This window comes from Bufo bufo, chromosome 7 (assembly GCF_905171765.1).
Source record: "Bufo bufo chromosome 7, aBufBuf1.1, whole genome shotgun sequence".
Lineage (NCBI taxonomy): Eukaryota > Metazoa > Chordata > Amphibia > Anura > Bufonidae > Bufo > Bufo bufo.
In genome coordinates, this window is record NC_053395.1 from 36,737,800 (window position 1) to 36,762,346 (window position 24,547).

Below are 24,547 nucleotides of genomic sequence, written 5' to 3' on the forward strand. Positions count from 1 at the left end.
AAGATTTAAACCGAGCACGTGCGACCAACTCAGTGAGAAGGACAAAAAAAAAGCTAAATAAAAAACAGCAGGTGGCGCTATACAGATACATTTTATTGAATAACTCAGTGATTATACTAAATTTGACATGCAATTACTAAAGTATTCAGATCCAGAGCTTTTGAAAAACGAAAGCGTTGCTACGATTGGTTGCTATTGTAGTACCCCAGAGTGGGCCCTACCATTGCTACACCCTGCTACTGTCTCTAATGGCTAACAATAATGTAATCTGTGTATTTATTCCAGGTCTTTTGATACTGTGCATTAATGGTATAACTATGAAACTGTTATGTTCATGTAATGTGCCTGGTTCACCAGCAAGTGGCAGTATCTGGCAGAGAGAGATCTTTAGTTAGAATAGAGTGGGCTACTCCTGCTTCCTACCAAGGTAAGGGTTGGAGGAAGCTATAGTCTAGTCTAGAGTTCAAAGCAGATGAGTCAAGATGGCGCAGTGAGGGGAATGGCCCCCCTCCCTGCAGCAGGAGTCTCCCAAGGAAAGCAGCTCATAGAGCACCATGACTCCTTACAGTTTAAGAGACAGGGTATGACAAGGGGGTCAACGGCCAAAGGCACCCCACTCAAAGTTACCAGAACTGTCAGGAGGTCCAGCTACCGGACCGAGGCCAGACATTAGCACAGCGGAGAAGGCGGGGTATCCAGGTTTACCTGCCAGTTTGCCCCAAAACCTGCTGGAGCCAAGAGAAAGACCACTTTTTGTCTGGATGCAAGTTTATTCAAGTAAAGCTGTTGAACTTTTGCCAAGTCTGGACTCTTACTCAACCAGCTATCACTCTCCCCTTTATTGCTACGGAGCCAAACCCTGGGGAGCGACGGTATCCAGGTAGGAGCACCGTGACACACACCATACTAACAAAGACGCATTCCTACAACCTGGAACACGATCAGCCCTCGGGGGCAACATGTTGCACTATCGGCAATAGAGACAGTATTTATTTTAGACCATTTCAATAAATCTGACGTAGCATTGGACCGAGGCAGATCCCTGTGATAGTTTATCTTTTTGTCAGTAAATCCCTTTAACAGGCAGGTTTATATTGAAGATTATCCCTTTTACAGGCAGGTTTATATTGAAAATTATCCCTTTTACAGACAGGTTTACATTGAAGATTATCCCTTTAGCAGGCAGGTTTATATTGAAAATTATTCCTTTAACAGGCAGGTTTATGTTGGAGAGTATCCTTTTAACAGGCAGGTTTATGTTGGAGATTATCCCTTTAACAGGCAGGTTTATGTTGAAGCATATCCCTTTAACAGGCAGGTTTATATTGGAGAGTATCCCTTTAACAGGCAGGTTTATGTTGAAGATTATCCCTTTAACAGACAGGTTTATGTTGGAGATTATCCCTTTAACAGGCAGGTTTATGTTGAAGATTATCCCTTTAACAGGCAGGTTTATGTTGGAGATTATCCCTTTAACAGACAGGTTTAACTTGAAGATCATCCCTTTAAGGCTACATGCACACGACCGTTGTTTTGGTCCGCATCCGAGCTGCAGTTTTGGCGGCTCGGATGCGGATCTATTCACTTTAATGGGGCCGCAAATGATGCGGACAGCACTCCGTGTTCTGTCCGCATCCGTTGCTCCGTTCCGTGGTCCGCAAAAAAAAAAAATCGACCTGTCCTATTCTTGTCGGTTTTGCGGACAAGAACAGGCAGTTATATTAATGGCTGTCCGTGCCGTTCCGCAAATTGCAGAAAAGCACACGGACGCCAACCGTGTTTTGCAGATCTGCAATTTGCGGATCGCATAACACACAACGGTCGTGTGCATGTAGCCTAACAGGCAGGTTAATGTTGAAGAATATCCCTTTAACAGGTGGGTTTATATTGAAGAATATCCATATTTGCCAACTTTTGGACTGTAGCTTCTGGGAAGGGGGGTGGCCCAGTGTGTGCAAAAGTACACGACAAACATTTTTCTGGGATAGACCACGCTCCTTTTTAACATGCCCCATCCCTTTAAAAATGCCCCACCTCTTTTCTTACATCACGTTTGTGCTCCAAGGCTGCACCTACTGACACAGCATCCCGGTGCCATATACTGTACATTTAAAATATATGTAGGGCTGCTATTGGGGTGAAAGCAACCCTCCATCATGTTCCCAGGAGATTTGCCAGCTCTTTTGGGATCCCAGGAGGTGTCCCCTTTTTCCAGGAGCCTTCATATGTAATAAAAGTCTATAAATGATGATTCTTTTTTTTTATTATTATTCAGTAGACAAGCCAGGAAATCTGAGCTGCCTAACAAATTATGCCGATCGTATAAGCTGCATCTGGTACAAAGGATCATATTCCGGAAATGGGCCATTCTTTATGTAAGTATTGATCATATCTGGATATATTTCAAGATTATATATATATATTTATTACAATATCATTATGGGAATCACTACCCTATACATACTTACCAAAATGGTGAACACACGGCATATAAGCCCTAACCTGGGAACGCCCAAATGTACAAGCCCCACCCATTTGTAGCCCGGGACAGCCTGAATTTGCCAGGACTGTCTCTGAAAATTCGGGACAGTCCCTGTGAATTCGGGACTGTTGGCAACTATGCAGTAAGTTGGAGCAATTCTAATGCAACTCTACTTACCTGAAGATACACTCAGCGGTATATAAATGCCACTTAGGCCCCGTTCACATTTCCGTTAGGAGATCCGGCACCGTGCAGCCTGATCCTCTACTTCACAGCCGAATCCCCATATTGACTGCAATGATGTCCGGCAGTGATCCATGTAACGTTTTTTTGTCCGGCCGACAGCCGGCATTTGCACTGGATAAGGAAGCCAGATCCCCCAGATGTGAACAGGGCCTTACTGAGCAAATTGCAGCAATTTCCTAAATGGCAATTTTTTTCCCTCAATGGAGATAAGCCACCAATAGTGGTGTCTGGCAGCAGTTTATACTGAGAACACATGCACACTTGGCCAGCTAAGCTTGCATGTATAAGGAGGAGTCGAGAGGAATATCCGTAGGCCAAGCATGCCCAGGATAGCTGTTCAGCCCACGGCTATCTATAGTATCTGAATAACGTTAGAGTGATAAAGGAGACATTATATGATTATATAAAAAAGAACATACAGTGCTGCCCAAAATTATTCATACCCCTGGTAAATTTTTACTTAAAGTTACTTTTATTCAACTAGCAAGTAATTTTTTGACTGGAAATGACATAGGTGTCTCCCGAAAGATAATAAGACGATGTTCAAGAGGCATTATTGTGGAAAAAAAACATTTCTCAGCTTTTATTTACATTTGAGCAAAAAATACTAAATGTTCCGCACTGTGGAAAATCTCAGAGGACGTGGTCGGAAGCCAAAAGTGACACCTGTGCTGGACAGGAGGATAGAGAAGTGAAAAAGAATCCAAGGATCACCACCAAGGCCATCCTGGTAAATCTTCACTCTGCTGGTGGCAATGTCTCAAGGCAGATAATCCAACGGACACTGCACAATGAAGACCAAGGAGGATGCCACTTCTCTAGATAAAGCACAAAAAAGCTCGCTTGGCCGTTTTCAAAAGCTCATTTGGGCAAAGATGAAGACTTCTGGTCTTCTGTGTTATGGTCAGATGAAACACAATTTTTATTGTTTGGTCACAATGATGTTTCCTTCATTTGGCGTAAAAAAGGAGAAGCCTTCAACCCAAAGAATACCATCCCCACTGTCAAACATGGTGGTGGGAACCTAATGCTTTGGGGGTGTTTTTCAGCCAATGGACCAGGGAACCTAATCACAGTAAACGGCACCATGAAAAAAGAGCAATACATGAGGATTCTCAACGACAACATCAGGCAATCTGCAGAGAAACTTGGCCTTGGGCACCAGTGGACATTTCAGCATGACAATGACCCAACACACAGCAAAAGTGGTGAAGAAATGGTTAGCAGACAACAACATTAACGTTTTGGAGTGGCCCAGCCAGAGTCCAGACTTGAATCCAATTGAGAATCTGTGGAGGGAGCTAAAGATCAGGGCGATGGCAAGAAGACCCTCCAACCTGAAAGATTTGGAGCACATTGCTAAAGATGAATGGGCAAATATACCTGTGGAGACATGCAAAAAGCTGATCTGCAATTATAGGAAGCTTTTGATTGCTGTAATAGCCAATAATGGATTTTCTATTGATTATTGAGAAGGGTATGAATAATTTTGGACTGGACACTTTTTGCTTAAATGTAAATAAAAGCTGAGAAATGTTTTTTTTTCCCACAATAATGCCTCTTGTACATCGTCTTTATTATCTTTTGGGAGACACCTATGTCATTTCCCGTCAAAAAATTACTTGCTGGTTGAATAAAAGTAACTTTAAGTCAAAATATGTAGCGGTGGTGCGCACGTGTGTTTCGGCGTCTTCGGCTTCCTCTTCTGTTCCGGCTTCCTGGATCGATGCGTCACTCTCTGCTGTACAGGATGTGACGTTCCTATGACCGGAGGTTATGGTCTGTTGTTCCGGTCTGCTGACCAAATCGGTTCCGGTCTGCTGACGATTTGGTCAGCAGACCGGAACAACAGACCATAACCTCCGGTCATAGGAACGTCACATCCTGTACAGCAGAGAGTGACGCATCGATCCAGGAAGCCGGAACAGAAGAGGAAGCCGAAGACGCCGAAACACACGTGCGCACCACCGCTACATGCCGCAGAGGACCGGACGATTCCAGTAAGGACACTCCTTTTGCAGCAGCTCCCCGGAATTCATCTATATGGGGTAAGACTGTTCCTGCTTTCCTCCATAAGGTGACATATGTTCAGGACAAAAACGGACATAAGCAGACCTACCTACTAGGAGACTATAGTATAAGACCTACATGCAGACTGATCATCTGCATAGATAGGCATCCTTTAGTCATATAAGGACTCCTATATTATTTATTATTTATAATTTTTTAGCATAACGTTCCTGACACAATTTTAAATAACTTATATTGCCTGATGAAATCATATTGCTTATGCAAGTTCTTAAATTATTGAATATTGCTACTATACCTGTTGTATACATTCATCATTGTATATAAAGGGACAATAATAAAACGAGATATACCTCATATGTAATTGATTTCTCATATATATATACCCAGTCATTTTGAGTGCCCTCCATCCAGTGAAATTATTACTATATCGATTATTTTGGCAAGTGGTACTGCCATACTTGGAGAGAGCACCTAACTGTGTTGTGCAAATCAGTAGAGCCTTTTGCAATACTTTCTTAAGTCAAAATATGCCAGGGGTATGAATAATTATGGGCAGCACTGTATCTCTGTCACTCCTGACACGTCTGTTTTAGAAAATACTTGTATTTCCCATGAAACAGCAATTCTGAGGGATATTTTCTTAGATCTCTACATAATGATGTTCCTCCTTGAAATGTATCCATAAATTGACAACTGGGTGTTGGGGGGGCTACCTTACAGGGAAATTTCCCAGTGGGCCGATGCCCGTGGGGCTGTCCAAGTCCTCTTCTCTGCTGCTGACCGGGTACATAATGAGCTCTCAGGGGTAATTAACACTGCACCGAGCCAGTGACCGCACATGCCCTCCTGAATTCAACTGCTGGACAGAAAATGGTAGCTATGGATGGTCATCACAGGAGGACAGCTTTTGGGGCAATATATTGTGCTGCACTGTGGTATATGGCTCTGATGGGACGGTATTTTGTGCAATGGTGTTGGTGACCCTGTGTGTTGCCCTGCCTTCTGTCAATTTGGACCCACCTTCAACATGGTGCCACTTTTATTTTATTCTTTCCAGGTCCACTTTAAGTTCCCAGTCCACTCCTGCCTACGCAGTCTAACATTGTCTAATCAATACTGACAGTTCCACAATATATAGGGACAGGCTAAGAGGAATCACAAAAATTGCTAAGAGGAATCACAGAGGAAGTACACAATGCAGAGTTCTCCAGAATTGTTATTTTATGAGGAACAGAAATAGAGAATACAGAAGTAGACATGTCAGGAGAGGTGACAGACCCCTTTCAAGGAATTGTTCATGCTGTAATTCCTCATCATTCCTTGACATCAAATCAAGGCTTGACTTAAAAATATCCAATTTTCATAGATTTTCTGATGTTATTGAGTGAAGATGACTGAGATTTCTTCTTTCTCCTTACCGTTAGTGGGTACAGAGAGTTTATAGTGTGATTCTCGTACATTGATAATAACTGGGTTTTCCCCCAACGCACTATCAGTAACTAGATTAAGATTTGTGCTGTATAAGCATTCACACTATGAATAATGCCTGTTTTCTACTTTTAACTGAAAATATGTCACACCTAAAAAAAAAAAAGGGAATTAAAAAGCACAATATTAACAGATATTGACATGTAATCAAATATAGAGTCATGAAACAGAAGTGAGGAAGGATACATTGCCCTGAGAAGCCGCCAGCAAATTCAAAATCTGCTACCTATCTTCCGTCACCCCTAGGTACTCACCAGAGCCTAATGCAGGGCAGACTGGAATTGGCTTTTAGGGACCCAGGTTACATCTACATCAAATTAGTAGACATGGGGTTATTCCAGAAACAAACCACAGAGTCTAAGCAAGGAGGATCAATAGAAAGCTAAAATCCTGAAACAAGCCAAGGTTAGTACACAGGAAAGTCTAACATTAATGCAGAGCTCAAAACAGGAGGAATCAAAATGACAGACAAAGACAATAGTCAGTGTCAGACTTAAATCCACCACCTGTCTCTGGGATTGGGACAGGAACCTGATTGGCTCGGTGTCCAGGCTCACAGATAGGTTGACCAGCTGGGGCTTAGCTGGTCAACATCAGTACTCCCCTAGAACAGCCACGCACAGGACTGCGGCTAGGTATGACTGTTTGCCTTTTATTTAGATTCCTGGCTCCTGTTTTGAACTCTGTGTTCAATGAGCTTTGCATTCCTTTTAGACCTTCCTGTGTACTGACCTCGGCTTGTTTCTGGATTGCCCCTTGATTACTGATTAGCCTTCTACTGATTCTCCTGGTTTAGACTCGCTGGTTTATTTCTGGTTTAGACCCTTGTCTATTGCTACCTGTGAGCTTCCACTTGTTTTCTGGTGCCTTTCTTGTGTCTGCAGATGTAACCTGGGTCTATGGAAGCCTATTGCAGTCTGCCTTGCAGCAGGCTGTGGTGAATACCTAGGGATAGCCTTACATTTACTAGAAGGAGTGGTGAGAAAGTATAGATAGCAGACTTTTAGTTTGCCGGCAGTGGTCCCAGATGGTGTCCTCATTATTATTTCTTAACGGTGTTTCATTAATCAGTGACCCAGTGTGTCACTATTGAAGGGTTAACAACTGTGTCCTGATGTTTTGAGGTCTTATTTTAATTTTGAGTCCTGGCTCCTGTTTTGAGCTCTGTGTTTAGTGAGCTTCCTGTGTACTGACCTCAGCTTGTTTCCTCAGATTGCCCCTTGATTACTGATTAACCTTCTACTGATTCTCCTGGCTTAGACTCTATGGTCAATTTATGGATTAAACCCTTGTCTATTGCTATGTGTGAGCTTGCACTTGTTTTCTGGTCCCTTACTCTGCAAATGTAACCTTGGTCCCTAGCGGCCTATTCCAGCCTGCCTTGCAGCAGGCTGTGGTGAATACCTAGGGGCAGCCTCACATCTACTAGCGGGAGTGGTGAGAGAGAATAGATAGCAGATTTTTAGTTTGCTGGCAGTGGTCCTGGATAGTGTCCCCTGTATTATTCCTTAACAGTGTTTCATTATGCAGTGACCCAGTGTGTCAATACTGAAGGGTTAATGACTGTGTCCTGATGTTTTGCAGTGTTAATTGAATGCAGGCTCTTTTTCTGAAGGCTGATTTACAGGGTTAATTTTCACATCCTGGTGATTATATCTAGGAAGGGGAAGGCCCTAATCCCTGGGCTTTGCTCTTTCCTGTGTCATTAATGGAGTCTAGAGCTGGTAGCTGACGTGTGAGCACCTGAAGTATAGTCAGTGGCAAATACAATAGGCATATGGTATTCCAGGAATGAGACCAGGCAGCATCCCCCAGACTCAGTGAAGGTCAGCACCCAAGCAGCCAAGAGAAGAGAGTTGTGAGTGGAAATCTGTGAAGGTAACGCATAAGGCTATAGATTTCACAACACTCCAGGTTTAAAGGTCATGGCCGATGGTCATACCCAGAATTGCAGTACTCGTTCAGGCATAATGTAAAGGCCATCTGCCCCGGTTTGTACCCTGCTGCTTGAGGAAAAACTGTTTCTTCAGTAAAGACTTGTTATAAGTTGAACTGCATTTGCTGCCTTATTTGCACCACCTTTACCTTTTCCTGCCTTGCATCTCACAACAAGTGATGAGCATGCCGGGCAATATTCGAATTTGCGATATTTCGTGAATTTTTTGAGCGAATATTCGCCATAAATTCGCAAATTCGATAATTTGCAATCTCCAGTCATTGTTTTCTTGATTGTGAAATCCGGCAATCAGAAAATTTGCGATAAAAAAGTCGCAATCAACACTACTGCTAAATTCAAAGATATTGCAGCTCTCTCATTGGCCCACAAGCAAGAAGCAGTGAGGGATCATGGGTACCGATGAAAAAAATATCTAGAATATTCACGATTACAAATATATAGCACTATATTCTAGATATTTGTGAATTCTTGAAGTGCCAATATTCGCGATAAAAATTTGCGATTTGAATATTTGCAATCAACACTACTCTCAACTACCAACATCAAGGGCACTCCAATTTCCAACAGGCAGGAGACCCCTGAGAGCAGTGGCGTAGCTATCGGGAAAGCAGGGGAAGCGACTGCTTCGGGGCCCGAGCACAGCAGGGGCCCAGGAGCAGTAGCAGGGGTGTGGCTAATAGGGCCATATTTCTAATAATTAAATTTTTTTTAAATTTATTTTATTTTACATTTCCCGTCTCTCCCTGCGCAATGAAACAAGAGGAGAGGAGAGGGGAGAGAGAGATTCTCCTACCTCTGCGCTGCTGCACTGTGTTATCCGTTTGGTGGAGCAGCAGTGAGCGGAAGCTGCTGCTCCACCAATCGTTTCAAGTAAGGCTACTTTCACACTAGCGTTCGGGTGTCCGCTCGTGCGCACCGTTTGAAGGGGCTCACGAGCGGCCCCGAACGCATCCGTCTGGCCCCAATGCATTCTCAGTGGAGGTGGATCCACTGAGAATGCATCCGCCTGCCAGCGTTCAGCCTCCGCTCCGCTCAGTGAGCGGACACCTGAACGCTGCTTGCAGCGTTCGGGTGTCCGCCTGGCCGTGCGGAGGCGAGCGGATCTGTCCACACTTACAATGTAAGTCAATGGGGACGGATCCACTTGAAGATGACACTATCAATCTTCAAGCGGATCCGTTCCCCATTGACTTTCAATGTAAAGTCTGAACGGATCCGCTCAGGCTACTTTCAGACTTAGAAAATTTTCTAAGTAATAATGCAGACGGATCCGTTCTGAACGCTAGTGTGAAAGTAGCCTAATACTTCAGTCAAAACAGGGCCCGCTCCCAGACTCCTAGAAGCTCCATGTCGACCCTGGATGTAACCGTCCGCGCGCCTGCCCGCCTGGCAGGCTGTCTCTCTTACCTGCCCACCCGCCTCACTTGTAGCGCCAGCTGACCTCCTGCTCAGCCCTCTGAGCATCACTGCAGCCTGCCAGCCAATGCTGCCGACCTTCAGACTCACTGCCAGCCTGACCAACAATGGTGAGTCTGTGCCCCCTGCCCTTTACTATACTCCCAATGCTGTATTCTGCCTCCTGCCCTGTACTATGTCCCCTATGCTGCAATGTGTTTGCTCCCCTGCCCTGTACCGTACCCCCTATGCTGTATTGTGCCCCCTGCCCTGTACTGTACCCCCGATGCTGCACTGTACCCCCGTCCCTGTACTGTGCTCGCTATGCTGTACTGTGTCCCCCTATGCTGGACTGTGTCCCCACCCTGCCCTTTACTGTATCCCTTATGCTATATTGTGCCCCCCTGTCCTGTACTGTACCTCCTATGCTGTATTGTGCCCCCCTGTCCTGTACTGTACCTTCTATGCTGTATTGTGCCCCCTGCCCTATACTGTACTGCCTATGCTGTACTATGCCCCCAATGCTGTACTGTGCTGCCTGCCCTGTACTGTGCCCCCTATGCTGTGCCCCTTATACTGTACTGTGCTGCACACCCTGTACTGTGCCCCCTGCCCTGTACTGTGCCCTATACCCTGCTCTATGCCCCATTATTATACCCTGTAGGAGGCACATTACAGGAGCATAAGGGGATACCCCTGTACTATGCCTCCTAACCTCTACTATGACCTCTTATACCCTATACTGTGCCTACTAACCTGTACTATGCCCTCATACCCTGCATTATGCCCCCTTACCATAGCCTGTACAGTGCCCCTAATCATACCATGTACTGTGCCCTCTTATACTCTATACTGTGCCCCTGGTCACATACTGTGCTGTGTTCCTATATACCCTGTTATCCAGTCACTGTATGGCGGCGTTATCCAGTCACTGTATGACGGTCTTATCCAGTCACTGTACGATGGTGCTATCCAGTCACTGTACGGCAGTGTTATCCAGTCACTGTACGGCAGTGTTATCCAGTCACTGTACGGCAGTATTATCCAGTCACTGTACGGCGGTCTTATCCAGTCATTGTACGGCGGTGTTATCCAGTCACTGTATGGCACTGTTATCCAGTCACTGTACGGCAGTATTATCCAGTCACTGTATGGCGGTGTTATCCAGTCACTGTACGGCAGTGTTATCCAGTCACTGTATGGCGGTCTTATCCAGTCACTGTATGGCGGTGTTATCCAGTCACTGTACGGCAGTATTATCCAGTCACTGTACGGCGGTCTTATCCAGTCATTGTACGGCAGTATTATCCAGTCACTGTATGGCGGTCTTATCCAGTCACTGTACGGCAGTATTATCCAGTCACTGTATGGCGGTCTTATCCAGTCATTGTACGGCAGTATTATCCAGTCACTGTATGGCGGTCTTATCCAGTCACTGTACGGCAGTATTATCCAGTCACTGTATGGCGGTCTTATCCAGTCACTGTACGGCAGTATTATCCAGTCACTGTATGGCGGTGTTATCCAGTCACTGTACGGCAGTATTATCCAGTCACTGTACGGCGGTCTTATCCAGTCATTGTACGGCGGTCTTATCCAGTCACTGTATGGCACTGTTATCCAGTCACTGTACGGCGGTCTTATCCAGTCATTGTACGGCAGTATTATCCAGTCACTGTATGGCGGTCTTATCCAGTCACTGTACGGCAGTATTATCCAGTCACTGTATGGCGGTCTTATCCAGTCATTGTACGGCAGTATTATCCAGTCACTGTATGGCGGTCTTATCCAGTCACTGTACGGCAGTATTATCCAGTCACTGTATGGCGGTCTTATCCAGTCATTGTACGGCGGTGTTATCCAGTCACTGTATGGCACTGTTATCCAGTCACGGTACGGCGGTGTTATTCAGTCACTGTATGGTGGTTCTTAAGTCACTGAATGGCGGTTATTCTGTCGCTGTATGGTGGTGTTATCCAGTCATGATATGGAGCTATAACATTAGTGTTTTGTTATCCAGTCATGGTATGAGCTATTATCCAATATGGTGGTATTATTTAGTCTCTATAGGTTGGTGATTATATAGTCACTAAATCTATTATTATTCGGGGGTAGGGCTGATATCTTTGCAGTATTTACTGTAGATTCCAGTACATGATACTGTGGAGTGAGCCTTGTAGAATACAGTCCACCCCACCGATCACCAGGACCAGGCTGTGCGCTCTACTATGGCATGCAGTACATTGCAGCCTCCCTTCTCTGCCTCTAGTGCTTGGCACTTGGCACTATCATGGCACACTAAGGCCGGTTTCACATCACATTTTGCCATTCGTTTAATGTATACATAAAATGTATATGTTAACAAATGCCTCAGACTGACACCATACAGTGGCATCCGTCACCATAGAGTCCCATTGTAAAAAAAATAAAAATAAAAAATATATATATATATATATATACGTTGTTTTGTTTTTCACAGACTTGGCAGGATACAAAAGCAAAGTGTGCTGCGCTTATGTATCCCCTTTTTTCCAACGTATACATCAAAAGGAAGGCAAAAATGTGAACCCTCCCTTACATATGCCCACATACAATGCCAGGATAGTCATGGAGGGGAGGGCCCATACAAAATGTTGCTGCGGGCCCAGTCAGTCCTGAAAGGGTGTGTCCTGGGGGAATAGGTGCGCCTACTCTTCACTGTGCATAGCCCAAAGGGAGCGCTGGAGCAGGACAGCCGCCACCGTAACACCACAGTTCTCACCCTACTACCACTCCCGTCCTCTCCTCTTCACACTTCCCGTCTGGTCCACTGCAACAACATGTCCTTTGAATTAGCTCCTCAGAAACTGAAGGTAAAAATGTCCTTTACGCTACATGCACATGACAGTAAAAAAAAAGTCAGTTAAAAACGGACATTTTTAACTGACTTTTTTTCACCGATGCCTTTCTGAGAAACGGACGTTACAATCGGACCCATTGAATTGTATGGGGGCAGTCGGTCAGTAAAAAACAGACAAGATCTTTTCACGTCCGTTATTCATTGGCAGTCAAGAAAACTGCCGTGTGAATTACCCCATAGACTACCATTGGTCTTAAAATGGACGTGTAATGGCCTCCATAACATGTCCGTTTTTCTCTGTCGTGGTCATGTAGCCTTGTGTTAGCAAGTTTGGTCAGTGACAAAGAGATAACCAATATGGTGGTATTTTCGGTAGTCACTTTTAGCTGCAATGCAAGAGGTTTCCCGATACCAACCTCATAAGGCTCTTGATTTCAAAAGTCCAAAAAACGTTAAAATTTTCTAACTATTCCGAAATTTGATTGCAGCACTCTGGGAGAAAATGATGTTGATGATGATTATGGGTACGATGAAGCTTCCAGAAAATGTCATCTTGTATCCAGCCGAGACGCCAAGAGTTTTAGCTGCAATTTAAGCTATTTAGTGCCCTTCGACATGGATGATTATAAAATAGAAGTACAAGGTCCATCCTCAGAACTTCTTGCAACTATTGAAAGCTTTGTGCCAAGCTGTAACAGTAAGTTCGCCATTTCTTGTGAGACCCATAATAATGAGGCGGATTTACCTGCAGTCCAGTGGATATGAAAGGGATAATAAAGGGAATCTGTCACCATGTACCGCCATATCCAGTTAGGTGTGCCATAGTCATCTGAGTAAAACGCTCTTGGTCCCATCTTGATTTTTGGCCGCATTTCAGAGAAATTAATCTTCTTATCATATGCAAATTAACTGGTCAGTTCAACAAGGGTGTGACCATTGCACCTCGCTGCACAGTAAGCCCCGCTCCATGCTCCTGGCCACCCCGCATTCCAGTCACAAGGCCAGGCGGTGAAGTAGTCAACCTGACCTTCTGCACATGTGCCATTATATCGGTATTCAGCGTATATACGCAGTACAGCCTTGCTGCTTGCCAGGGCTGAAGTCATCTCTACTGCGTATGTGCGCTCCATTGCTTTGGGAATCAGTCCATGCGCAGTAGACATGACCTGCGCAGTCTGGCACTATCCAATCAGTGCTGCCAGTGTCAGCATATAATAGGTACAATAAAAATACTCGTGAACATCTCCCCATGTAACCAGGGGACAATATAGTGTATGAGAGCAGGGGTGCGAACAATCACAAGAACAATCGTTTGTTCATTCCCCTCCAAAGGTAAACAAGCGCCAATCGACTATATATCGACTCATCAAGGCTCGTTACGGGCAATTCATCTGCTTCTCTAAAATGGACATTAAAGGGGTTTATATTGATGATCTACCCTCAGGACTCCTGGCACCCCTGCCAATCACATGTATGAAGAGGTCCTGGCGCTCTGTAAGGCCTTAGGCCTCTTACTAGGCCATGTGATGTCACATTCCTCCATCACATGACCTAGGAGCAGATCAGGCCCATTAAAGGGAATCTGTCACCTGGTTTGAGCATATTAAGGTGTTACTACTGCCATGTACAATAAAGTACCTTATTTCTTGCTGTAGTCTTCCTTTTTTTTGTTTCATGGTTTCATTAGCGATAAAATCCACTTTTTATGTTATGCAAATGAGTGTCCAAGGTGCCCGGAGGGGCGTTATCATCCTTCTCTGGAGCCCAGGAACTCGCCCGTACAGTGCCCAGCCCGCCTTCCTTTAGAGCCCAAGCACGCCTCTTCCAGCATAAGTAACTGCCCACACCCAAAGTCTTTGCCGCCGCCCCCGCTCCGCTATGTGAAATCTCACGCAGGCATAGTACCGTGGACTGCCTGCGCGATGTAGAAGCTCCTGAGGGCGACACATTTGAAGCTGTTGCCCTCAGGAGCTTCTACATCGCGCAGGCAGTCCACGGTACTACGTCTGCGTGAGATTTCACAAAAGCGGAGGGGGGCGGCGGCAAAGACTTCGGGTGTGGGCAGTTACTTAGGGTCCATTCACACGTCCTCAATTCTGTTCCGCATTTTGCGGAACGGAATTGCGGACCCATCCATTTCTATGGGGCCGCACGATGTGCGGCCCTGATCCGGAGCATGCCCTATTCTTGTGCACAATTGCGGACAAGAATAGTCTTATTCTATTAGTGCCAGGAATGTGCAGTCAGCAAAATGCCGGCGGAACGCACATTGACAGTGTCCGTGTTTTGCGGATCCGCAAAACACACACGGATGTGTGAAGACCCTTATGCTGGAAGAGGCGTGCTTGGGCTCTAAAGGAAGGCGGGCTGGGCACTGTACGGGGGAGTTCCTGGGCTCCAGAGAAGGATGATAACGCCCCTCCGGGCACCTTGGACACTCATTTGCATAACATAAAAAGTGAATTTTATCGCTAATGAATCCATGAAACAAAAAATGAAGACTACAGCAAGAAATAAGGTATTTTATTGTACTTGGCAGTAGTAACACCTTAATATGCTCAAACCAGGTGACAGATTCCCTTTAAAACGAGTGCGCTGAGCTGCAATACCAAGCACGACCACTATACGATCGGCGGCGCTGTACTTGATAAGCTGCAAGGAGTGCCGCTGCCTCATCAAACTACTGATCGGTGGGAGTCGGACGCACACTGATCTCATATTAATGACCTATCCTGATGATAGATCTCCAATATGAAAATCCCAGAAAACCCCTTTAAGGGTGCTGTCTTTTTATAAAAAGCAGCCATGAAATTCATAGCCTCCATAATGATTGTTATTCCTCTTTCTCCTGATAATTTTAGTATAAAAGACCATTTCATTTTAATGTCATATTATTATTTTTTTTATTATTAAAGTCAAGCTGGACCCACCTTCCGATCTCTCCTACAATTTCACTGGCACTGCTTATAACATAACGTGGCGAGGAAATACCGACTTCGGGACCAGAATACATTATCAATTAAAGCTTAAGCGAGAATCATCCAGGCAGGTAGGTAATACGGCACAATGCTGCACGCGACCCCATTTTGGCATACGTCTGTCTATTACAGTATTTGGGCATGTCAGGATATACATGGGGAGAATTTACTCAAGTATTCAGCGACAGGGCACCTGGAAGATATGCCCTAGGGCCGGGATGCCCAACCTGCGGCTCTGCAGCAAGAGAGCCGAGCTAAGAGAGTGGCTATCAGGGGTGGACAGGCCATATACCTTACGAGAAATTTCCTGGCTGGCCGATGCCCAGGGGGCCGCCCGAGCCCTCCTTACGAGATCTGAAGCTCTTAGAATTAATTAATGCTGGGAGCATCAGGTACTTATGCATCTGGCTGGCAGACAGGCTCGGACTGGCCCACAGGGGTACAGGGGAATCCCCCAGGTGGGCCCCTTAGCAAGGTGGGCCCCTAGTCTCCCACCCCCTGCACAAGTGGCACATAACACAGTAGACTTACTGCACTACATACATATATTCAATGTACAGCACCTCAACCAGCCTATTTTCATATAAAAAAAACTTGTTAGATTATTTATTATATTTGAAATGTATCCGTAGAGTGGGCCCCCAAAATAAATTTTACTGGTGGGCCCTAGGCACCCCAGTCCGACACTGCTGGCAGAGGCAGGTGCCCTCCTGAATTGAGCTGTATCACTTTCATCAGTATGGTAATAGGGCAGTATTTTATGCTGCACTGAGGTATTTGGTTCTGCTGGAGCGGTATTTTGTGCTGCACTGCGGTATTGCTGGTCCTGCCTAGTTTTGTTTGCCCCACCTACTTATGAAATCAAGGGAAGGAGAGTGCTGACATGAAGAACAGGTATATAGGGCAAAAATATTCAGTGTCTGGGGTACTCTGGACAGATAAAAATGCCATTATGGGACCAGAGAGCCTGTTTAATGTCCAAAATCAGCTTAAAGTAGTAGTCTGACCATTGATATTTATCATTGGAAAAGGTAACCCCAATTCCCCACCCCTCTCCGCCAGTGAGACAACAGTAAATAGTAAATATATGGATCAGTATATAAATATGGAACAGAATATTACATCTATTTTAGATATAAATATATGTTGCCACAGAGGTGTTTCCTTACCTTACAGAGAGTTGAATGGAGTGGTAGGGAGCATGCGTTACCACCCCTCCAGAGAGGTTCTCCTCACCACCATCACGATGGTTGGAGGAACAAGGAGACTGGGTTTCCCGATCTAGCGATCAATGGAATTCCCATCCATTAGACACTTAGCAATCTAATATTCATCCCCTTATCCTGTTGATGAGTAGTCAATGTTCAAGGGGTTGTCCGACAGAAAAAATGTATAGCTTGTATAAATGCTTGTGTATACTTGTATGACTGCCGGGTGACAAGATAGCACTCCACAGCCTTCAAAATGGCTGACAACGGTTGCAAATTGCTGTCTTAGATTACTGTAGGAACAGCAGCTCTGGAGGGAAAACTGCTGATCTTTTTAAGAACCAAAATACTGTGTAGGCAAACAGGAGAAGAACAGCCATAAGCACATACTGTATAAACTGTGCTGTAGTCTAAGCTTTCCATAGCGATGAATGGAGAAGCAGTGATCTGCTCCTCAGGGACATGCTGGTGTGGTAGGACAGTACGCCTACGGGGGGGGGGGGGGGAGATTTTCATTTGTATAATATAATGTATGTAATATTGGTGAGAATTTATCAATTTACCTCATTCCAGGAATCTCTAAAGAAATCAATCTATGACAAATATGTGGAGTTGTTGGTATCAGAGTTCGATGAGGGCTCCAACTATATTCAGATTCGCTGTATTACAGAAGATCAGGAGGATTTCAAAAGCCTTTGGAGCGAGTGGAGTTCAGAGCTTAAGATTGGTATCTTACAATCTCCTTTTTTTTAAACAGAATCATTTTTTTTAAATGTTATGGCTTTTTGTCCCCAGACACAGCTCCGCTCTTGTTCATGTGCCTGGTATTGCAGCTCAGCATTATTCACTTGAATGAGTTGCGATGCCAGTCTTAGCCTATTGACAAGAGTCCACCTTATGCAGCGGCCCAGAAGTGGGGAGAGGACGGCAGAAAAGGAGTGGTAGTAACAATGTCAGTGGTAGTAGTTACTCACAGCAGCGGTTCTCACTCTGGCGCTCCCTGGTGCCATGCAGTGATGGGAAGGACGCACCTTTTCTTTCCTTCAGAGCACTTCCTGTCATTGGGGTTTCTGCGTGGTGTCGGGTGGAGATGCATTTTGAGGCACAAGGCAGGTGTTACATGGACAGGTCATGGGGTTCAAGCTATGGTGATGCAAACGGCAGTGCAGTGAATTAATGAGGACTGTTTTAGTGCAACACGTCCATTGTACTTTACTGAAGCAGTTTAGTAGATCGTCACATAGATAAGGAACCTGAAGCGTATTGTCCCAACCAATATGCAGGGAAAGTCTGCAGCCAGAATGTACATTTGTTGCCTTTTTTTTAACAGATGCCCTGCACTTTATGGGCACTATACGTTCTGTAATATCCAGGAACTCTTTCCCTCAGGGGCTGACACATATGCGGTCACTTTTCTGCTTTTAATCCACAGGCCTAAAGTACATCCTAATAAACTCTGCTACTTGCTGCACTCATATTCACAGCTTTCACTAGACTGAACTTCTTCCTTCTAGGGGAAGGGGTGGTGCCAGCCCAGCCTAACAACTGTTGCTATCAAACTCACTCTCTGCCCAGACACAGGCTATGGGACAAACAATGGATAAAGGACAGTCCATTAACCCTTGCAGTGGAGCACTGCATAGAAGTGGTACACTGCACTTACTTGGTCTGCACTGTTCATTGTCGGCTCCCTGACTGTCTTCATTGGACTTCCAGTCCCTGTTTGTCAAGTTACTTCATGGACGGGTCATGTTCTCCAATGCAGTCAGTGACTGACCACAGCGATGACATGTCCCCAAGCAGAATGTGACCCAATAGTGAAGTGCCACTTGGGGACATGCGACCACTGAGGACAGTTATTGATTGCAGCGGGGCACATGACCCCAGATGGGGACCAGCAGTCCGGTGAAGTCAGCCAGGGAGCCAATACAGCAGTGGATACCAGGCATGTATGGATTTCTCCATAGGTTCTGACATGTGGGGTTAGATTTTTTTTTAAAAAAACATGGAAAAAAAGCAAAAAAGAAAGGAGTTTTCCAGTTTGCATAAGTTAATCTCAATAAATTCAGCATCACATTTGCTGACAATTTGTATAATACAAAGGCAAAAAATTCAGTCCCTGAACTGATTTCAATTCAGGGGCAAATTTTGTGTGTTTTTGCCAAGTTATCTGAAGGTTAAGTGAAGGTTCTATATAGAATCTGGAAATCCCCTTTAAGTACATTCTATTATAGGAATGGAAAAAAAATGTTGTTCAGCTTGTCGGGTACCACTATAATTAACTAAACTATATAGTGATAAACTGGATATATTGTTACATACAATATTATAATTTCTGTAATGTATTGTCTTATAATGTTCTAATGTAGATTATTTTCATATTTTTTCCTCTTAATTCTTCAGAAAAGGAAGTTGAACTACACGTGTCACAAAATCAAGACATCCTTCATATCATCACCATAGTAACCCTGCTTACAATAACGCCTCTTTTGCTGCTCCTGGTTTTATGCTCTAACCTTTCTTCTAGGTAGGTAATAAAATGATGAATGATTATGGGTGGCCGCTTGTGGTGGGTCCTCTGAGGATTTCCAGAGAGGAGGATCTGCGATGAACCTGCTAGAATTCTGCAGCAGCAAAATACACAGCAAATCAAATGGATTTTGTTGCAGAAATTTCTGCGGGAAATGCTACAGGTGTGGCACAGATTTCGTTGCAAAGTGTGAAATCCACTGCAGAAATCTGCCAAATAAAATGACATGCTGTAGAATTAAAACCATGCCTCGTATCATGTGCAGATTTTCTGGCGGAAAATATCCGCCGCGTCTGGATAAGATTTGTCATCCACTTTGCTGCTGCAGAGAGAGTTGGGAGGAGGGGAGTGGTAGTTGTGGCGCTGATGGGTATGGTTGTGGTTCACGATCAATCGCTGACCTTACTCCAGCACACCCTAGGGCCATGCAGTGAATGGAGGGAGCAACCTTTGTTTCCTTGGGGAACACCCTGGACTTTCTGAGGGCCCCTGCCTGGTGTTAAAATGGGGTGCCCTTGACGTTAGGTAGATGGATGCAAGGCAGGAGGATGGATGCAAAAGCTGGCAAATGGATGATTGGGTCAATGACCAGGCAAAAATAAAGTCTCTTTACTGAATTGATGATGGGAGTAGTAGTAGTACAAATAGCAGCAATAGGCACAGTTCCAAAGTATATTACAATGTAGGCTTTTCTAAATACCAATGTATAGGCAGCAAAAGTGATGGTGGTAATTAGAGATGAGTGAATGTCACGAGGGTGTCAAGAGCCACGCCTGACTCCGTTATACCCGGGGTCAGGAAGTCGCAGCGGTTGGCTGCACGCTCTATGTAAGATAGGGCTGTTTTCCTTATGGTAGCTTTCTGGGTTTGCTTTGCAAACCCTTTTGGCTCACTCAGGGATCCGTAGCTCCTTCTCCTCAGCTGTTCCTTGTCCAGCACTCCCAAACCTCCTTATATTCCCCTCTCACACTTCTCTGGTTGCCAGATATAGAGCTTCCTGCCTGGACATCTATTCTGACCCTCTGGAGCTGTGTTCTCTGGTAGTTAGTCCAGAACGCTACCCTCCGGATCCCTGTTGGACCTTTGGGGTCTATTGTGGTCGCCCACCTGGGTGTATGTGTTTGTCTGTTTTGTCTGTCCTCTCCCTGGTGTTTCCCTCTTAGTGACAGTGGTGCGGACTAGCGATCCCACCGGCCTGTTCACTATCTAGGGCTCATTTTAGGGAAAGCCAGGGTTTAGGCACGTGATCGCCGCACGGGTGAGGAACCTGTCTAGGGACGTCAGGGCAGTCAGGCGCCAGCCGCAAGGTGAGTTAGGGGTCACCACCTTTCCCTCTCCCTTGGGCAGGGCTTTCCCTTTTTCCTCCCTGTGCGTGTCACCGGTCATTACAGTGAAGTTCTGAAAAGTTCGATATGTCAACTTTGCCGAAGTTAGCCAAGAATTTTTTTTACCTACTTAGAATCCAGTATGGATCAAATTGCTGCTCTGTCCAAACAATTTCATGGCCTGTCTTTGGAGGTGGCAGGATTGAAGGCGTCGGTCCTCCAGCAACAGCAGCAATTACAACAGACCGCAAGCCCAGCGGTTGCTTCTGGTAACCAGGTTGTTGCGGAACCCAAGGTCCCTCTCCTTGACAGATTTTCTGGGGGAAGGGACAAGTTTTTGACATTCCGTGAGGCCTGTAAATTATATTTTAAACTGCGCCCTTACTCCTCTGGTAATGAAGAACAGCGGGTGGGGGTTGTTATTTCCCTGCTGCAGGGGGACCCGCAGTCCTGGGCGTTCTCTTTACCTACTGATTCCCAGGCTCTTCGGTCAGTGGATGAGTTTTTCGGGGCCTTGGGTCTCATATATAACGACCCTGACCGAGTCGCACTGGCTGAAACAAGGTTACGGAGACTCCTACAAGGAGAGCGGCCGGTAGAGGAGTATTGCTCTGAATTCTGTAGGTGGGCTACGGATACCCAATGGAACGACCCGGCTCTCAGGAGTCAGTTCTGCTCTGGGTTATCCGAAAGGGTTAGGATGCGCTTGCATTATATGAGACCCCCTTTTTCCTTGATGCGGTTATGTCCCTTTCTATCCATATAGAGAGACGCCTTAGGGACAGGTTGAAAAAACTGGAGCAATTGGTAACCCCTCCAAAGCAGCAGTTAGTCTGTACGGACTTAGACGAGCCTATGCAGCTAGGAGGAACTACTCGTCAGGTCCGTCCTCCTGAGGCTCGCCGTAGGCGTGGGGTTTGTTTTTTTTGTGGGGAGAGGGGTCATTTCATTAATGTCTGTCCTTCTTTCCTCAGAAACAAAAGACCGTTGGAAAACTACTAACCCCAGGCTGTGTGGAGGATGTCAGCCGGGGGGTATACGTTTCCTCCATACATACATCGCAATTTGTGTCGCCAGCGGTTATTGTTTTTGGTGATAAGACGGAGACTATTTCTTTCTTTCTAGACAGTGGAGCAGGGGTAAATTTGATAGATGCCCATTTTGCCCGCACTATGGGTTTGTCTCTCTGTACACTACAGAGACCTATTCCCATATTCGCTATTGATTCTGCTCCTCTGTCTCAGAGAAACCTCACCCACATTGTTCATAATTTACACCTTCGGGTAGGGGACCACCATAACGAGATGCTTTCATGTTATGTTCTGGAGGGGCTTCCCACTCCGGTAGTGCTAGGTCTTCCCTGGTTGGTAGCGCACAATCCAGTGGTGGATTGGCAGGCCAGGGAGATATTGGAGTGGAGTGAGCAGTGCAGAGAAAATTGCTTAAATAGCAATTGCTTAGTCGCCTCCATAACTACCCTACCTACTTTTATTTCGGATTTTGAGGACGTTTTTTCTGAAAAGGGTTGTCAGAAGTTACCACCTCACCGTCCTTATGATTGCCCGGTTAACCTTATTCCCGGCGCAAAATTACCCAAGACCAGGTTATATAATCTTTCGGGTCCAGAGAGACAAGCCATGAAAGATTATATCTCCGAGAGCTTGGCTAAGGGACACATCAGACCCTCTTCTTCACCCGTGGCTGCAGGGTTTTTCTTTGTTAAAAAGAAAGATGGGGGCCTGCGTCCTTGCCTAGATTTTCGCAAATTAAATCGGATAACCATCCGAGACCCATACCCTCTTCCTCTCATTCCTGACCTGTTTAACCAGATTGCGGGTGCTAGGTGGTTCTCCAAACTTGATCTTAGGGGGGCCTACAATCTGATTCGTATTAAGGAGGGGGATGAGTGGAAGACAGCTTTTAACACCCCTGAGGGGCATTATGAAAATCTAGTTATGCCTTTCGGTCTGACCAATGCTCCTGCCGTCTTTCAACATTTCGTTAATTACATTTTTAGTCATCTAATCGGCAGGTTTGTGGTAATATACCTAGATGATATTTTAATTTATTCGTCTGATCTGAGAACACATGAGGTGCATGTCAGACAGGTGCTGCAGGTCCTATGGACGAATAAATTATATGCTAAAATTGAAAAGTGTGTCTTCGCCGTTCAGGAGATACAATTCCTAGGTTATTTTTTATCTGCTTCAGGTTTCCGTATGGATCCTAGAAAGGTCCAGGCAATTTTGGATTGGGATCTTCCTGAGAACCTCAAAGCACTACAGCGGTTCTTGGGCTTCGCGAATTTCTATAGGAAATTCATAAAAAATTATTCACTTATTGTAAAACCCCTTACTGACATGACTAGGAAGGGGACTGATTTTTCTAAATGGTCTGACGCCGCTAAAGTTGCTTTTTCCTCTCTAAAAGAGAGGTTTACCTCAGCACCTGTACTAGTCCAACCTGATGTCTCTCAGCCTTTTATTGTTGAAGTCGATGCGTCAGAGGTGGGAGTGGGGGCGGTGCTGTCTCAGGGTCCGTCTCCTGGCAAATGGCGTCCTTGTGCTTTCTTTTCTAAAAAACTATCTGCAGCAGAAAAGAACTACGATATTGGCAATAGGGAACTATTAGCTATTAAACTTGCATTTGAGGAGTGGCGTCACTTTTTAGAGGGGGCAGTCCACGCCGTCACTGTGATTACGGACCACAAAAATCTTCTGTACCTCGAATCAGCTAAGCGTCTCACCCCTAGACAGGCTAGGTGGTCGCTATTTTTTACCAGGTTTAACTTTGTGATTACCTATCGTCCTGGGGCAATCTCGTTGTTTCCCTGGAGGGGGTAATGTGAGTGATCCGGTGCCCATTCTTCAAAGAGGAGTGGTTGTTTCTGCGGTACACTCTGTTCTGGAGGGGAAGGTGTTAGAGGCCCAGGGGGACGCCCCGGTCTCTTGCCCCTCAGAGAAATTGTTTGTACCGTTGAACCTACGTTTTGAATTATAAAAGGAATTAAAGGAACATCATAATTCGGCACTTGCTGGGCACCCGGGTAGTAAAGCAACCTTGGAGCTATTGTCTCGTCGTTTTTGGTGGCCAAGGTTGCGTCAGGATGTATTGGATTTTGTGTCTTCTTGTTCTACCTGTGCGCGCGCAAAAGTTTCACATACACGTCCTGCAGGGTCTCTATTACCACTCGTCATTCCCAATAGACCGTGGACACATCTGTCAATGGATTTTATCACTGACTTACCTTTGTCTGCGGGTAAAACAGTTATTTTGGTAGTAGTGGACAGGTTTAGCAAAATGGTACACTTCATTGCGTTACCCGCCCTACCTAATGCTAAGACTCTTGCTCAGGTATTCGTCAGTGAAATCGTGAAGTTTCACGGGGTCCCCTCCGATGTTGTTTCGGATTGGGGTACCCAGTTTATTTCAAAATTTTGGAAAGCTTTTTGTTCCCGTTTGGGGGTACACTTGTCCTTTTCCTCAGCTTTCCATCCTCAGTCGAATGGACAGACTGAGCGTACCAACCAAAACCTTGAGACATATCTAAGATGTTTTGTGTCTGAAAACCAAGAGTTGTGGTCATCATATTTACCGTTAGCTGAGTTTGCCATAAATAATCGCCGTCAGGAATCCACTGGCAAGTCACCATTTCTTGGTGCATATGGTTTTCATCCCCAATTCTGTACTTTCAAAGAGGGGGGGTCTTCTGGGGTTCCCGAAGAGGAACGGTTTTCGTCATCTCTTTCATCGGTATGGCAGAAGGTGCAAGCTAACTTGAAAAATATGGGAGGTAAATACAAATGCATGGCTGATAAGAGACCGTCGCCAGGTCCGGACCTAGGAGTGAATGACTATGTGTGGTTGTCTACTAGGAATATTAAATTGAAGGTTCCCTCTTGGAAACTGGGTCCTAGGTTTATTGGTCCTTACAAAATTGTAGCCATCATCAACCCCGTGGCTTTTCGCCTGAAGTTACCTCAGACTTTTAAAATTCATAATGTTTTTCATAAGTCGTTACTCAAAAAATATGTTCCACCTCTAGAACCGTCACCGCTGCCACCCCCT

At 45.3% G+C, this 24,547-nt stretch overlaps 1 protein-coding gene across 3 annotated transcripts in view; it reads left to right on the forward strand.

Moving 5' to 3' along the window:
* The window catches only part of LOC121007965 (interleukin-9 receptor-like), a 45,274-nt gene that overhangs the window by 13,722 nt on the left and 7,005 nt on the right, over positions 1 to 24,547 (forward strand). The window contains exons 4-8 of one of the 3 annotated variants that reach the window (XM_040440234.1): positions 2,276 to 2,375; positions 12,927 to 13,135; positions 15,354 to 15,487; positions 17,198 to 17,351; positions 19,028 to 19,151. In XM_040440234.1, coding sequence (XP_040296168.1) covers positions 2,276 to 2,375; positions 12,927 to 13,135; positions 15,354 to 15,487; positions 17,198 to 17,351; positions 19,028 to 19,151 — 721 coding nt within the window. Of the gene's footprint in view, positions 1 to 2,275; positions 2,376 to 8,004; positions 8,126 to 12,926; positions 13,136 to 15,353; positions 15,488 to 17,197; positions 17,352 to 19,027; positions 19,152 to 24,547 lie in introns of those variants that run through there. The other 2 variants (XM_040440235.1, XM_040440236.1) reach the window with 2 other exon arrangements.